The following is a 17,403-nucleotide window of genomic DNA, read 5'->3' on the forward strand; positions in this document are numbered from 1 at the left end:
TGGAGATGCCATAAGAAATGGACCAGGGCTCTCAGACAACTGCATGTTTTTGTCTCCAGCCTGGTAGATTTAAAGTTGTATCGACTGACTTGCTGTTATCAGGGAACACAGGGTTGTGTAACACATCTTGCCCATTAATCTTATAATTCTGCTAGAGTTTATCAAGGATGGTATTAGAATGTTCAGGGATTCTAAGAAACTTTTAATATCACAAAAACACCTTCAGAGGTACTTCCAAAATGTGTTATGAGCACCACTTATGTGCCTGACAACAGTGCCAGGTGTTGAACAGAACCCCCCTGGCTCCTGCCCACGGGAAGCTTGCTTTCAGAAGCTGGAACCCAGGTGCCACCTGCTGCTTTGCTGAGGTTAGCTCTAAGGACAGATGGTCAACCCAATTAAGCATCACCTGATGCTAAGGAGACAGTTCGCACATCTCAGGCTGGTTGCTGGTGCCCAGGTGAAAACCATTAGCAAATTATCTTGCAGGAGCAACTCCAGTACTCCTACCCAAGTCTGCCTTTGCTTTTTCCCGTGGTCTCTAGAACCTTAGAACCTACCACGTCATTTACTTATTTGTTGTGGTTGTTGCTTACTGCCCGCCTCTCAGCCAGAGCTCATGCTCCAGTGGGCAGGGGTCAGGGTGTGTTTGTCACTTATGCATCCCATGTGCCTAGGCACTTAGTAAATACTTGTTGTGGAGCCAATGACTGTGCTGTGTTAGACTGCACAGCAGGTTAATGAACAGCTGATAGACTGTGCTGGGCGTCAGGATGACATCTCCCACATTCAGTGGATTGGCTGTGTGCAGGTCTGCTGGTCCAGAGTGGACGGCAGTGAGTGCCTGGGCAGGGGCCACGTGGGGGCCTAAGAGGAATAAGGAAAGAGGAAATGGAGACAAGATAATTAGTAGATCTCTTTAGACATTATTTCAGATAATATGGCAAAATAATTTGATAGAGTAAGGCTGAGATTAATAGCCAAGTTGCAAAGAAAGTAGACTTAATGTCCAAAATCAGAGCATGGTCACGTCTACTGTGACCATGCTGTCCACACTGGAGTTGTGGTGTGTGGATGGGACTCGTTCCAGGAGTGTGTTCAATGCTTGGGGTTACTGGGTATTTATCCGAGGGAAGAGACTCTGGGTAGTTATTAATGACTGGTGACGTCTTTGTGTGTGTGCATGCAGGAGAAATACTGTTACATTTGCCCTGATATAGTCAAGGAATTTGCCAAGTATGATGTGGATCCCCGGAAGTGGATCAAGCAGTACACGGGTATTAATGCGATCAACCAGAAGAAGTTCATCATAGATGTCGGCTACGAAAGGTTTCTGGGACCTGAAATTTTCTTTCATCCAGAGGTAAGATGTTTGCTTTTTGTGTGCTGAAGTATGGCATCTGTGGAGTGATACTGCCACCTGGTGTGCATAAAGATCCGTTCTCTGTGAAGGTCGCTGAGCAAGATAACTGCCTTCGGTGAGGACGACTGGTGTGGGTCACTCTGCAGACTGGTACAGCCTGTGGGCAACGTCTGCTTGATTGATTGTTTCCATTTGCCTCTCCGTAGACTTATCTGTTAAATAGTTAACGATTGATTATACCACGAGTGGTTAGGAAGAAGTTTTAAGAGCAATAGAAGATAATGGAATGGAAATTAATCTCATGTTAATATGAAAACTAATTAATCTCAGGGGCCAAATGAAAGTTGCCTCTGTATAAAAGGGGATAACATAGAACCTTTCCGTCTTTTCTGATCATCCTTCCTCATCCCACTTGTTACGTGAGGACAGTTGGTCCTGCTGTGGTCCCTGCTGCAAGTTAGTTGAAGCTTCTCTCTGAGGACCAGCCTTTCCATTGTTAGTCTTCAAGAGTTACAGATAGCATCACTGTAACTAGTAGTCAGAAAGAATTATTGCTACTTTTCCAGAAGTGGTAATTGAGGCAAGATTTTAAGGTTTAAATAAAATGCATTTTATTGGTATTTTGTATTTTCCTGCCTAATTCAGTTTATATTCAATAGGTGGGTTACAAACTGCTGCCTGTTTTTAGATGTGTATGTGACTGTTTTGTACAGGGAAGTGGTACAGAATGTCTGCTGTACTGTAATCTAATATACTCATTCACTCATGCCTTTGCTATTATTGATTTAAAACAGACATAAAACCGACAATGGCCAGTCAGCAACTGGATGTTAGCTTCTTCCCTCCAGGCTATTGTACATTAAAGCTTTCCTTGATTTTAAAATGTACTTAAAATGTCAGGTAATTGAATTGTTTATGCTTTAGCTTATTTAACTTAAGGAATTGAATCTAAGGCTATTGACTCAGTAACGTGATAGTTATCCTGTTGATTGTTTCATTTGAAAGCCGCCACCATCGAATCCCCCTCCCCGAGTCTTCTAGCTCAGCTTACAGTGATTTTTCATTGATTGTTTTTTTCTTATATCCTGGCTAATTTTTTCATAATATTAATGTTCATAAGTGATATACTCAGTGTTTCTCATCACATATCATGTACATCATGCCTGTGCTTTTTACAGTCTCTTCTTGGCATGATTCACTGCAGATTCATGACACAGGGCTGGCCTGTCTTTGTTGCTATTTGATATTTTTCCTTCATAAAACCCACACGTTTTCATCTCTTGAGGGGACATATGTTATCATCACTCCATGCACACATATTCTCATGGGATTCATTTGACTTATCGTTCATTCCAATGTGAAGTTTTTAAAGGTATAGTAAATTCTGTATTTGTTAAAGTTACTTTTTCAAAAGAGTTTTGTCTTATTGAGAGAAATGTGTCATGTTTCTTTTATATTTGTATATTAGTTTGCCAACCCAGATTTTATGGAATCCATCTCAGACGTTGTTGATGAAGTGATACAGAATTGTCCCATCGATGTGCGTCGCCCGCTGTATAAGGTATAAGCTGCCTGGGTAAGGTACTTTGATCTCCTTCCAGAGCTGAAGGCCCGTCATTCTTAGACTAGGTTATTAACGTCAACATGCAGACTGTCCTACTTTACCTCCTGTTTCGTAGGATTTGTTAAAGGCCAGTGTAATGGTAAACTGTTTTTCTTGGGGTGCGGATGACTTAAATCTTTGGAAATATGACTCAGTTAACTAGAAGTGTTTAATTTAAATCTTCTAGTATCTTTTATTCTTATCTGGCAAACTTTATTTTAAATTGGACAATTTTAGCCGTATGTATTGACTGAGATATCAAAGTGATACTTCCCCTCCGGCTGTCCACGAATTCCACTGGTCTTGTTTCATGCATATTTAGGTTCACTGCCAAATGTGGTGTTGCCAGAAAGGAGTTAGAGCCTGAAATGAAACAATCAAATAGAAAATGCTCATGTAATATTCTTTCCAGAATTCTTTGATTGCAATGAATTTTGAAACTTGAAATGAGAAAAAGCCAGTCCATGTCATTGTAGGATCAAAGGAAGTAGTGCTGGCAGCCAGATATCGAGGGCAGAGCGTGACGCTCAGTTAGGCTTCCCTTGTCCTTCCTTAACCTCTGCCTGAGTGAGTTGTGTCGTCAGCTCTCAGCCTCGGGAGTTCGTCTTACCTCCCTCACACTCAGGTAGCTGAATTTTAAAGAGAGAGAGTCAGGCTTAGTAAAGAGGGCTTAGTAAATTTTGTTTCATCTATACAGTGGCATACTATGCAGCCTTTAAAAAGAGTGAGGTAAATCAATGTAAATTCAAATGAAAAGCTGTGTATCCTATATATTGTTAGTGAAAAATCAAGTTGTAAAATTTACACGGCATTATTTCACTTTATGTAAAAACATAGTTTGCATATATGGAGATAAGAAAAGATTTGAATGATAAATGTTAAACTCTTAAATAAAATATCTTTGGGGGTGGGAGATGGATAACTTTTACTTTCTACTTTTAGTGTTTTAAAATTGTTTGAAATTTTATAGTTAAATGTTATTTTTATTATTGGAAAAAATTTTCCTATAAAGCCAGCTTTTTATGGATGAAAATGAATTATAATTCTACTTTTATTTGTTGCATATCCTTTAATTAATTAATTAACACCTCTTTCCTCCAATAAAATGTGCATGAAAGGGAAACTAAAGACAGACTGGAGTGTTAAAGTTTAGTAAAATAGCGTGTCTCATTCTCCACATTTCTTAAATCTCACTTTAACACTAGCTGTGTCGTCTTGTCCCTGAAAGCAAGGGACAAGTGTACACTGCTCAGTCTTCATTTCATCATAATGGATGCGAAACTTCTGCCAGCGGTTACCGATTGCTCATGGTGGGTTGAGATTTTTCTCATTTGACAATTTAGTTCACTTTCGGTGGATTCGTAGGACTCTTGAAGTAGGGAGTGCCTTGGAGAGTGTGTAGAGTAGATGACGACAGTGAGCCCGGAGATGGGAAAGGAGGCAAAACTAGGGTGCTGGGTCAAAGGGAGCAGACTGGTCTTGCACTTTTGTTTGGTCTTGCTTTCTCTCTCGTCACTGGACAAGTTCCTTCACCTCGGCGATTTGGACTGGTAGATTGGGCAAGCCCACACAGTCTCTGCTCTTGGAAAAGATGAGTCTTTCCCTTTGCTGTTCCTTGTGCAGGGTACCCTGAAAGAGGCAGCCTCGCGTGTCTTCCCTTGTAGGGCATCCACTCCTTCTTGCCTGCCTGGTAATTCCACTGCAATGCCATTTTCAGTCTTGGACTGAAAGACTAAGTCATATTCTCTCCCCACTTTTAATCCTTCTTGTCTCTAATGACTCTTTCCCAGGTTTAGGTACCAAACCCAATATACGGCCTTGGCCTCAGGTGGCTTTCTACCACGCCTACATCTGACATGATGAATTGCACATGAGTGCAGTTTCCACACTGTCACATTTTTCTCTTGTTTGCTTGCCTTGTCTCACTAGTTTATAAAGCTTCCTTGAGTTCAAGGTTAGTATGTTTCATTTTGCAGTTAGCACAGTGTTATTAATAATTTAATAAGTCCAAGAAGGATTAAAAGTGGGGAGAGAATATGACTTACAGGGAGAGGAGAAAAGAGGAGTTTTGGGGGCCTAGAAACGAGAAAGTCTTCTGCAGAGGCTGCTGAGGTACGGTTACTGTGCCTGAGTAGATTTCCCTCTTCACCACTCTTGGGACATCTAGCCTTAAATTTCCATCTGCTTCCTAGACACTTCCCAGTGACTGCCTTGTAGTCACCACAAAAGCTGTACAGGCATACCTTATTTTATTGTGCTTTGTAGATACTGTGGTTTTTACAGATTGAAGGTTTGTGGCAACCCTGCGTCGAGCAAGTCTGTCGGCGCTGTTTTTCCAACAGCATTTGCTCACTTTGTGTTTCTGTGTCAAATTTTGGTAATTCTCGCAATATTTCGTTCTTTTTAAAGATTGGCACCTGAGCTAACAACTGTTGGCAATCTTCTTTTTTTTTTTCCTGCTTTTTCTCCCCAGATCCCCTCAGTACATAGTTGCATATTTTAATTGTGGGTCCTTCTAGTTGTGGCATGTGGGATGCCGCCTCAGCATGACCTGATGAGCCGTGCCATGTCCGCACCCAGGATCTGAACCGGTGAAACCCTGGGCTGCCAAAGCGGAGCACGCAAACTTTACCACTTGGCCACGGACTTTACCACTTGGCCACGGGGCTGGCCCCTCTCACAATATTTCACACTTTTTCATTGTTACTGTATTTGTTATGGTGATGTGTGATTAGTGATCTTTGATGTTACTATTGTAATTGTTTTGGGGTGCCACAAACTATGTCTTTATAAGACTGTGAACTTAATAAATGCTGTGTGTGTTCTGACTGCTCCATCAGCCAGCAGTTCCCCCATCTCTCTCCCTCTCCTTGGACCTTCCTATTCCCTGAGACACAACAATATTGAAACTAGGCCAGTTAATAACCCTACAGTGGCCTCTAAGTGTTCAAGAGGAAGGAAGAGTCGTCCATCATTCATTTTGAATCAAAAGCTAGAAATGATTAAGCTCAGTGAGGAAGGTATGTTGAAAGCTGAGATAGGCCAAAGGCTAGGCCTGTTGTGCCAATTAGCCACATTGTGAACGCAAAGGAAAAGTTCTTGAAGGAAATTAAAAGTGCTACTCCAGTGAACACACAAATGATAAGAAAGCAAATAGCCTATTGCTGACATGGAGAAAGTTTTAGCGGTCTGGACAGAAGATCAAACCTGCCACAGCATTCCCTTAAGCCAAAGCCCAGTCCAGAGCAACGCCCTAACTCTCTTCAATTCTGTGAAGGCTGAGAGAGGGGAGGAAGCTGCAGAAGAAAAGTTTGAGGCTAACAGAGCTTGGCTCACGAGGTTGAAGGAAAGAAGCGTCTCCGTGACATAGAGGTACAGGGTGAAGCAGCAGGTGCTGACGTAGAAGCTGCAGCAGGTTACCCCGAAGATCTGGCTGAGAGAATCAGTGAAGGCGGCTGCACCAAACAACAGATCTTCGATGCAGCTGCAACAGCCTTATATTGGAGGAAGATCCAGCTAGGACTTTCACAGCTGGAGAGGAGAAGTCAATGCCTGGCTTCAAAGGACAAGCTGACTCTCTTGTTAGGGGCTAATGCAGCTGGTGACTTTGAGTTGAAGCCAGTGCTCATTTACCATTCTGAAAATCCTAGGGCCCTTGAGAATTTTGCTAAATCGACTCTGCTTGTGTTCTGTAAATGGAGCAACCAAGCCCGGATGACATCACACCTGTTTACAACATGGTTTCCTGAATATTTAAGCCCACTATTGAGACTTACTGCTCAGAAAATTCCTTTCAGAATATTATTAGTCATTGACAATGTATCTGGGACCCAAGAGCTCTGATGGAGATAGACAATGAGATTAATGTTGTTTTCGTGCCTTCTAACACAATATCCATTCTGTAGGCCATGCATCAAGGAGTAATTCCAACTTTCAAGTCTTATTTAAGAAATGCGTTTAGTAAGGCTGTAGCTGCCGTAGATAGTGATTCCTCTGATGGATCTGGGCAAAGTAAATTGAAACTCTGGGAAGGATTCACCATTCTAGATGCCATTAAGAACATTCATGATTCCTGGGAAGAGGTCAAAATATCAACAGTAACAGAGTCTGGAAGAAGTTGATTCCAACCCTCATGGATGACTTTGAGGGTTCAAGACTTCAGTGGAGGAAGTAACTGCGGATGTGGTGGAAACAGCAAGAGAACTGAATTTAGAAGTGGAGCCTGAAGAGGTGACTGAATTCCTGCAATCTCATGATAGAAATTTAACGGATAAGGAATTGCTTCTTATGGGTGAGCAAAGAAAGTGGTTTCTTGAGATGAAATCTACTCCTAGTAAAGATGCTGTGAAGGTTGTTGAAATGACAACACAGGATTTAGAATATGACATGAACTTAGTTGAAAAGCAGCGGCAGGATTTGAGACGATTGACTCCAATTTTGAAAGTTCTACTGTGGGGAAGGTACCATCCAACAGCATCGCATGCCACAGAGAAATTGTTCATGAAAGGAAGGGTTGATCGATCCTGCAGACTTCACTGTTGACTTATTTTAAGAAATCCCACAGCCACTCCAGCCTGCAGCAACCACCACCCTTACCAGTCAGCAGCCATCAACATGGAGGCAAGACCCTCCACCAGCAAAAAGATACAACTTGCTGACGGCTCAGATGATGGTTAGCATATTTTAGCAATGAAGTGTTTTTTAGACATAATGTGATTGCACACTTACTAGAATACAGTATAGTGTAAACATAACTTTTATGTGTACTGGGAAATCAAAAACTTTGTGTGACTTGCGTTATTGCGATATTCGCTTTGTTGCGGTGGTCTGGACCCGGGCCTGCGATGTCTCTGAGGTGTGCGTGTATGTACGCGATCCCTGCTTGTCATTTCGTCTCTTAAATTCAGTGCTCTTCTCCCAGCCACCCTAACTAGAAACGTTCGGCTCCATCAAAAGCGGCTGCCCAGGGGTCGGATCTAGAGACACTCATGGTGTTACGTCGTCTATTTAGGGGACACGAGCTAGTGGTTAGTTAAAAACGTTGCTTCAGAGTCATTCTTCTAGTGGGTGTACAGGAGAGAGTAGGAAAGGGGTGTGGCTTGTCTGCTTCCCTTATTTGGAGTAATTATTTTGGGCACCGATGGATGTGTACATTAGCAGGTTCCTGTGGTTCGTTGGCTGTAGGAGGTGAGAGCAGAATCCAGGGTAGAGAAGGTTGAGAATGATGGGATGAAGAAGCCAAAATGAAAATGTGGTTTGGGCGAGGATCAGGAACGGCAGCTTAACAAATACATGGGCATTTAACCCGATTGACTTCATTTCCTAGTATTTTTAAAGCCTTAGGTTTCTATCAACTCTATACTTAGGAAGTTGGAGAAAATGACCGAACTTCTAAATGTAAATTTTTAATTTTTAAAATTTTTTTAAACGTTTTTTTCTTTTTTCCCCAAATCCCCCCAGTACATAGTTGTATATTTTAGTTGTGGGTCTTTCTAGTTGTGGCATGTGGGACGCTGCCTCAGCGTGGCCTGACGAGCGGTGCCATGTCCGCACCCAGGATCTGAACCAGTGAAACCCTGGGCTATCGCAGAGGAGCATGTGGACTTAACCTCTCGGCCACAGGGCCGGCCCTTCAATGTAAATTTTTCAAATGATAAGAAATTTCGGATTTGCTTTTTTGTGATCACTTCCTCTCCAGGTGCCTCATTATCGTTGTTCAGAAACAACCTTAAGTGTCTCCATTTCTGAACAGGTTTTCCTTGAAGAAATCATGTTGTTATTCACAGACTTTGAAAAGATCCTTTATTAAATAGCTAGAATTTATTTGAGTGTTTGTATGTGTCAAGAACTGACGGTTTCCTCACCACCGTCTCATGAGGGAGCTGCTGTTTCTGCCCGTTTCCCGGATGAGACTGATGGACACTGCCTGAGGTGCGCTCCGGTCAGCGCTGCTGTGTCTCCTGAGGCCTCTCGTGTGCAGGGACTTTGAGAGGAGCTTGGAACGCGTTGCGTCTTTTAATCCTCACACACGTCTGTTGAGGTTGAGGTTGATAATACGCTCCTTCTTTACAGATCAGGAAATGGAGTTTTGGGGGGTAAGTGCTAGGTGAGATCACAGCTAGCTGCTGGGTGGCCCAGTAGACCGTGAGTCCATTTCCCACATAGTTGAAAACTCACGCTTTGTCCACCACGTCACACTGGAAATGATGTAAAATGTGGAAGGAAGCTGATTCTCCAGAGAGGGAAGCCCTGACTACTTCACCGTTAGGATGGTCATTTCTTCGCTGTGGTTTTGGAAGAGTGTTAGCCTTGCCCTGGTTGTCAGGTTTGTGCCAGTAAGTCTCGAGCTCCGTCAGCTGTAAGAACTCGTCTGTGGGGCCTCTGCAATGTTACTGCACCCCGTAAGTGACTGAGGACTCCAATAGATTGAGAGGGGAGGCCTGAATGTGGGAGTTGACCATGTTTTTCTCCTTGCCACGTGGCCAGGCTCCGTAGCCCGTGGGAAAGGAGGGACACAAATGGGACCGCCCCCTTTGCCACCTTTGTAAGAAAGCAAGTGGACTAGAACGTTACCGGAAAAATGAACCCTGACATCTCTGTGCCTAACAGTGGAGGTGTGCTTCCTCGCTCACGGGACAAATCCATTGTGAGGTGGCACCCCCAGAAACGTCACCTCGTGGGTCACCCTGCCGGGGAGCCAGCTGGCAGGCCACCTCAGCTGTCCTCCCTGGGCGAGCACTGTCACAGGGCCCAGCCGCACTGCCGGGCCCCGGGACTAGGGAGGTGACGGAGCATCTGCTGGGCACCACTGCCTCGGCCACAGCCACCACGAAAGGGACTTGTTTCCAAAACAAGGGGCTTGATTTGCTCAAATTGAAGTTTCATATCGAGGCCTAGAAATGGCTTTTTCTGCATGTTAACCTGCCAATAATGGCTGTTGTCATAGTGCTTTTTCCCCAGGTGATTTTAGATGGGGGATGGCCAACCTTTTCTGCGAAGAGCCAGATGGTCAATATTTTCGGCTTTGCGGCCTGTTAGGCCTCTGTCACACTTACTCGTGCTGCCGGAGTGGCCGTGGACGACATGTGAGCGACCAGGAGGGGCTGAGTTCCTGGGAACTTTAGTGACGAAAGCAGGCAGCCTCTTGTGGACCTGTGAGTAATGACTTCGGGAACCCAGTTCTACCACTTGCCAGATTAGGCCTCATTGAGGCCGTGCGTGTGAAGGCAGGACCTCTGTTCATCGCCCGCGGTCCACGCTGCTTTCAGGAAGGACGGCCTAAGAGTTACTGTCGGACTCCTTTCACTTCGGATTCGTGGCTCCGCCAGCAAAGGGCAGAGTCACAGACTGCTCGGCCAGCGCCCTGCCAGCTCGCTTTCCAGAGGCCGTCCCCCTTTTTCCCAGACGGGTTCACACTGCGTGGGGTCGTGGAGGGCGCTCCTGGGGCGTCTTGGGCTGCGGCTTCGTTGTAGGATTCTCTCTGTTCCTTTGGTCCTGTCTTCCTGACTCCGACTCCTCCTGAGCGTGGACGTGAGCTTGCCATGGAAAGAACCTTCCACTTCAGCTTCTGTGTTCGTGAGGCCTACAGATGTGTGGGTTCGTGGGGTTTTTAATAATTCTGAGCCACTCTTCTAGTTAGAAGATGTGCTGCGATCTGCTGCGGAGCGTGCGTTGCCGCACTCCATAGAGCTAACGTTTCCGTGTCTTCAGGTGGCATATCTTTCCTTTCCAGTCCTCTTATCACTGTCACCCTTGTCTCTGTGACTGATGTTTCTTCCTACCTGCCAGGCCCACTCTTGTCAGTGGCCCTAGCACCTGCCACCGCTTAAAAGGTACTCTGTAGACCAGTAGAGAGTCGGAAGCATGGTCCCCGCGCCCAGACACTCGCAATTGAAAACGGGGAGCAGCATGCCTGCTGAGCCTTGATGCATTCCCGGGACAGATGAGGTGCCCCCCAGGAGTGTGGAGGCGGCTTCCTGACCTCTGCCATCGTGTGCGACCCCAGGTCCCCACAGCCTGCTATGAGAAGGTGTGGTGGCCAAATGGGCTCGAGTGGAACCCCAGAGACCCCACAGGAGAGATTTCTGAGCCAGCTCCTTGGTGCCCTGAGGGACTGCTGTTCGCTGTAAGGGAAGTCGTCTCTGCTTTGCAGAGCCTGCTTCTAGAGGCACCGTGTAGACAGTTGGGCCAGGACGTCTTAGATTTTCCAGACTCCGTCTCCGTAACTGTTGGTGGAGTTTGTTAGGATGAGGCTATCGGAGGAGGCTTGCTTTAGGCTCTACTGGAAACTTCTGAGACCTTCCTGGTCGTCGCGTTAACCTCACTCAGGCTAATAGACAAGAAAGCGGAGGTGGTGGAAGAGAGAATAAAAGGTGGCTTTGGGGCTGGCCCCGTGGCCAAGTGGTTAAATTTGCATGCTGTGCTGTGGCAGCCCAGGGTTTCGCCGGTTCTGATCCTGGGCGCGGACATGGCACTGCTCATCAAGCCATGCTGAGGGGGTGTCCTGTATGCCACAACTAGAAGAACCCACAACTAAGAATATACAACTATGTACTGGTGGGCTTTGGGGAGAAAAAGGAAAAAAATAAAATCTTAAAAAAAAAAAAGGTGGCTTTGAAAATTTAGAATCTTTAAAAAAGCAAAAGAGTTTTTTTAGATGAAAGTAGTCATAATCTAATTTTTACTTCAGTCTGGCCCGTAAGTAAGAAGGATTTACATGCCTCCTTTCTCTGTTCAGCCTCTCAGTATATTGGAGGCTGGGGCTGAGAGGACTCATGTGTGAGGGCCAAGTCTTGGTAGGCCTGTAGTTTCCCCAGGAGGCCCAGTCATCACAAGGAGCAGGTGCTGCTGGAATCCAGGTCTTTTCAGCCTGGCCGCCCATGGGCATCACCCCAGGAGATCTTAAAAGCTCCCTGGATGATGCTCATGTGCAGCTAGATTGAGAACCACTGTTAGCAACTAGTTCACTCGTGGATTAGTCGGTGTTTGGTGGCTTTCCTGCGTGTGAGGGCAAAGCTGATTCTGAGCTGCTTGGTAACGCAAGTGGGTGTCTTTTCCTGAGTTCGGTTTATCAGGTATTGGAGTGCTTACTAAACACAAGACACCATTGTTGTTAAATGAGAGGATTTAAGTATGTATGAGAGGCGGTTCTTGTCTTTAAGAGCTTATAAAAAAGCTAAAAGTAATACCGAAATAATTCTAATGGGAGCCACTACAAGCTAAATGTCACTACAGCGAATTATGCAAGTCACGGTAGCTGAGAGGAGGGCAAATGTGTTTAATAGAGCGGATTGGGAAAGGCTTCCAGAAGGCCGCATCTGAGCTGAGTCTGAGGGCTTGGCCTGCAGAGCTGAGGTGGGGAGACAAGCCAGGTGGAGGGAACTTGATGAGCACAGGTGGCGTCGGAGCAGGGCAGCTGTTCCAGAATCTGTTAAGGTGGAGCCTGAGGCGTATGGAAGGTGGTGGGGACCAAATCCAGGAGGGAGGGTGCGGCCAGCAAGGAAATATTTTAAACACTGCTTTAACTGTGGGGTGGGAGTTGTTGAAAATTCATATTCATTATGTTTGTCAAGCAGATGTGAATACATCTTGATATAGTTCAAAGATTGATTTTTTTCTGTAAGCAATTGCTTGAATTAGGTATATATATTGTAATTATGTTAATGCCTTTAAATCAGAAAGCATGTTGCAAGGTAAATGACTTCTGTTATTTTTTCTTAATGTTGATAAGTTCAAATCTCTAATATTTGAGAGAGAAAAATACATATTTTAAGATATCATTGGTTTTTTCAGCCGTTTTCAAAATAGGCCTCTTATTCAGATGGAATCCTGATTAGAGCCTAGTGTGTGAACAGGTGAGAGAGCTGCTCTGTGTGGGGGGTGGACAGAGCAGGTCCAGAGCTCTGCTCGTTCAGCCCCGACTCCATACTCGTATTTTCCCCGTAACTCTTAACTGACGCTTTCCGCTGCTGGAGCCAAAAGTGGCCCGATCTTTGTGTTCCTGGGGAGGGAGAGTGCGGCTGACAACTGAACGCTGACTTGCCAGTTGAGAAGAACTTTCAGGGCTTGCTCGTTGTTAATTGTGACATCGCCCGTGACCAGGCTGCTGTTTAGAGCCCGCCCTGAGGTCCGCGGACTTTCCTCTGGGACACCGTGGGGCATCACACAGCCCACATTTTAGAAATAGGTTTGTTCTAACTTTGCTGGGATTGTAGGCCTTGGGTTAGTTTCAGAGTAAAAAAGCTCTTGTCCCTAAAGAGAGACAGCCTTTCCAGAATACGGTATAGAGAGAGTTACCAGGAGCTTCTGATGGAGTTGTCTTAGCCTGTGGCGAGTGTCACGTGGCGACTTCTCCGTGAGCAGGTGACATCGCGCCTGCAGTTAACTGCGGGGTCCGTTAGAGTTGCACGGGGTGCTGGGTAGGTGGTACCGTGCGTCCGTCAGATTGGGTTAAGAATGAGAATAGAGCCTCCAGCACCAAATATACTTGGCATTAAGGAATGGGAATTTGTTATTTTTAATACCATATTAGGTATTAGTTAAATGAACTTACTATTAATATAGACCTTATTGTAAGTCTTTCTGACTAGACATCAGGTGACTGACAGGCTGTGTGTAGTGTTAATACTGTTGTGTGCTACGGCATTCCTTACTAGCATAAAGACAGGCCCTCTCCGTTTTTAGAGGTGGTTTACAGTTGAGACTTTCATTTGACATAATGAAGTAAGCACTTGTCCTGTTGGAATTGTCGAGGGCGACGGAGGAGTCCAGTCGGCCCGTGAACTTGAGTGACAGGTGGAGCCGTGCGCGGAGTGAAAGGCGTGCTTGCAAACAGGCCCGCAGCCGTTCCGCAGGTCGGGGGAAAGCAGGGAAAACAGTTTACTGCAGAAAGTCTGGACTCTACAGATGAGCAGACTATTGTTTCTAACTTAGAATGCATTTAGAAAATATGAGCATTACCAAAATCTTTGATGAAGAAAACAGAAGTCACTCCTCTCTAATCACTGCATATCAGTTATGACTTTGACTGTCTTTCTCTTTGCTTTTTGAAATATAAATAGGTAGATATATCATGCTGTGTTTATATTTTGTATCCTATATATTAACTTAGCATTATGTTGTGAACAGTTTCTTAAGTAATTAACATTAACATTCTTTTTTTTTTTTTTTCCTGGTGAGGAAGATTGTCCCTGAGCTGACATCTGTGTCAGTCTTCCTCTATTTTATTTGTGGGACACTGCCACAGCATGGCTTGACGAGTGGTGTGTAGGTCCATGCCTGGGATCCAAAACCACGAACTCAGGGCTGCTGAAGGGGGGCACTATGCCATGGGGCCCAGAAATGTTCTTTTTAATGAGATCTAATGCTCTATCCTATGTGTGTTTGAGTAGCCAACTCTTCTCCTACATTTAGATTTGTGATACTTTTCTAGCTTAGGTCAATATTTCTTTCTTCCCCAGGGTGCAATCCGACGCCCATGGCAGTGTGTATTTCATGATGCTTTTGGGTTGGCTTGTTCTGATTTGCGAGTTTGCTGACTGACTGGAGCATGCTTTCTGGCTGAAATGCTCACCTGGGTCAGCAGGTCTCTGAGCACTTTTGAATTTCCGGTCAAAAACCCTAAGTGGGCTTGCCAGAGGAATAACCTGGGGCATTGGGAGAATGTCTTTCCAGAGGATTGCTGACTGCTAGAACTCTCACCCCGCAAGTATACTGGCTGCTGTCGTTCCGTGTGATCAGGAAGCGCTGGTCTGTTTTCTAAGTAAACTGCCTTTAGAATGAATCCCATTGAACTTTGGCTTTTGTTTAAAGTTCCTTGAGAAGTATTATTTTTATATCATAATGCTTAAGAGTATAGGTTCCAGAGCCACACTGTGGGGTTTTCTTCTTGCCTGAGCTACGTACCAGCATGGCGACTGTGTGGGGTTGTGCGGGCTCTTGGAGCATCTGCTTCCTGGTGCGAGGTGGGGTAATTAGCGTAGCTGTCTCATAGAGTTTCTGAGAGGATTCACTTAGGTAATCCTCACTGAGGCAAAAGTGCGGTGCTGGTGCATAGGAAGTCCTAAGTAAATATTATTGTTACTGTTTTATCATATTCTGTGAATCCCATGGCCACGAGCATGGGCTCTGAGTCAGACAGATGTGCAGTTTACCAGCTGTGTGGCTTTGGGCACGTTATTTAATGCTGAGCGTTGGTACTTTAATCTGTAAAATGGGGTAGTAAGTTTACAGCTGGGAGGCTTAACTGGGACAGTGACTATCAGCATCGTAACTGGCACCTGCTAAACGTGTTATTGTTGTTTATAACTGTTCATAGTGGGATAGACCAGGAATTTGAAATGACGTAGTATCAGTTTAGGTTTAATTCAGAGAAAATGCTACAGTTTTATTTTATTTTATTCCAATAAAGTAGGTTATGAAATGTGTGTTTTTCTTGTTTGAATTCAGTTAGGAGAGGAGTTCTGCGATTTAGTAAATCAGTAATCAGATGTGATATGACTCTCAGTGGATTAGTGCATTCGGAGTTTTTCCTTCTTATTACGCCATTCTAGTAAAGACTATGCATTTTGAAAATATAGGGAGAGAGACCTCCCCCAGCTGAAGTTGGTTTATTGGGGTCCAGGGCAGGAGTAGAGGCTCTTGCTGGTGGAGGGAAGGGTTGTTGAGGCGAGGGAAGGGCCTGAGTGCAGACATTTAGTTGGAGTGAGCATGGCTTCTGTGTAGGCCCTGTAAGGTCCATCAGTTCATTTACTCATCGAAAGTGTTTATGGGGAACCTGCTGTGTGCTGGTCGTTGTCCTGGGCACTGTGGGGTTAGCTATGAGTAAAACTGGAAGAAAATCCCTGCCATTGTGGGATTACACTCTCGTGGGGGCAATAGACAAAAATAAATGAATGAGTGAAATACGTAGTATAGCGGTAGGGAGGAAAGTTGCCAGGAAAAGGAGAAAGGGAGTGCGGGGGTTTGGGAGTGTGGGGAGACTCAGTTTCCCCTAGGTGATGGGCAACATTTGAGCAAAGACTTGAGGGGGTGAGGGAGGAAGCCATGTAGATGTTGGGGAGAGGGCAGTCCACACAGCATCTAGGCAGAAGCCTCAGCAGCCCGGAGGCCTTGAGGTAGGGGCAGGCTCATGTGTTCTGGAAGTTTCAAGAAGGCAGTGTGAGTAGAGCGGAGTGCCTAGCTGGAGACAGGAAGGAGACGAGATTGGAAGAGGCAGAGAGGGCCTTGTGGGAGCCCCCACCCTCGGAGGGCAGGGCCACCACGGTCTAAATCCAGGGCACAGGGCCAGATGGCAAATGTCGTCGACTGCCTGAGCAGGGCTGTCTTCAAATGAAACTATTTGTGGACACTGAAATTTGAATTTCATGCAGTTTTCATGTGTCACAAAATATTCTTCTTCTGTTGATTTTTTCCTCTAAACTTTTAGAAGTGTCAAAGCCATTCTTAGCGTATAGGTTGTACTAGAAGAGTGAGTGGCCCAGATTTGGCCCATGGGCGGAGTTGCCAAGTCCTGGTCTGAGTGAATGGCAGCCCTGAATTGTGCAGTGTGTGGCCTCTGTGGTGGCTGTGGGTCTTGTGAGCTGTTGGGAGGGCTTCGGCTATGCCCTGAGACTTGAGAAGCCGTGGGAGGGGTTTGAGCACAGGAGTGACGTGCTGTGACGTGTTTTACAGTGATAATCATGGCTGCTCAGTTGGAAGTAGATTGTGGAGGACAGAACAGAAGTAAGGAACCAGCTGGGGGTTCTCTCAGTAATCCAGCAAGACATAGTCATGGAGGCTGAGAGAAATGGTCAGATTTTGCTTGTATTTTGGAGATAGAGCCAACAGGATTTGCTGAAGGAATAGAAGTGGTGCAAGAGAAAGAAAAGAGTGGGTGTGACGTTAAGCGGTAGGAAGGCTGCACTGTCATTGACTAGATGTGGTACCAGTGGCTGCCTCGCTGGTGAGAAGTCCCAGAGGGGTTCATGTCCCCTTCCAGCTGTGGAGGCCGATGCCGTGAAGTGTTGTTTCATGCCGTCACTCTTCAGAAGACCTGCCTCTAGCTCTTGTTGCTCAGGGCACATAAATTACTATCACACGTTAGAAAAATCTCTTGGTATTTTTGATTATTGATAATTATATTTCAGCATAATTGGCTTCCTTTGTAATCCTCCATATTTTATTTTATGCATTTGAGAGCATTACTGTGGGAAGGGGTCCTTGGCCCACAAAAGGTCCAGACCTCCTGTTCTACCAGCCCCTCATGCCCTTACCTAAGGCTGGCCCTCCCTGGGGATGCCTGAGGATGCCTTCCCTCCGAGCATTGCTCCTGTGGTCCTGCCCTCTGAGCATCGCTGCTGCAGTCCTCCCTGCTGAGCATCGCTCCTGCGGTCCTCCCCTCCGAACATCACTCTGGCAGACCTCTTCTCTGCCTTCCTCCCTGCGACCCACCCTTCTG

General features: G+C 45.5%; 1 protein-coding gene across 3 annotated transcripts in view; it reads left to right on the forward strand.

The window, feature by feature from the left end:
• ACTR3B (actin related protein 3B) overlaps window positions 1-17,403 on the forward strand; it is an 80,931-nt gene that overhangs the window by 54,376 nt on the left and 9,152 nt on the right. For all 3 annotated transcript variants that reach the window (XM_046669959.1, XM_046669960.1, XM_046669961.1), the window contains 2 exons: window positions 1,190-1,363; window positions 2,832-2,924. In XM_046669959.1, the coding sequence (XP_046525915.1) occupies window positions 1,190-1,363; window positions 2,832-2,924 (267 nt within the window). The remainder of the gene's footprint in view (window positions 1-1,189; window positions 1,364-2,831; window positions 2,925-17,403) is intronic.

This window comes from Equus quagga, chromosome 8 (genome assembly GCF_021613505.1).
Source record: "Equus quagga isolate Etosha38 chromosome 8, UCLA_HA_Equagga_1.0, whole genome shotgun sequence".
NCBI classification, from domain to species: Eukaryota; Metazoa; Chordata; class Mammalia; order Perissodactyla; family Equidae; genus Equus; species Equus quagga.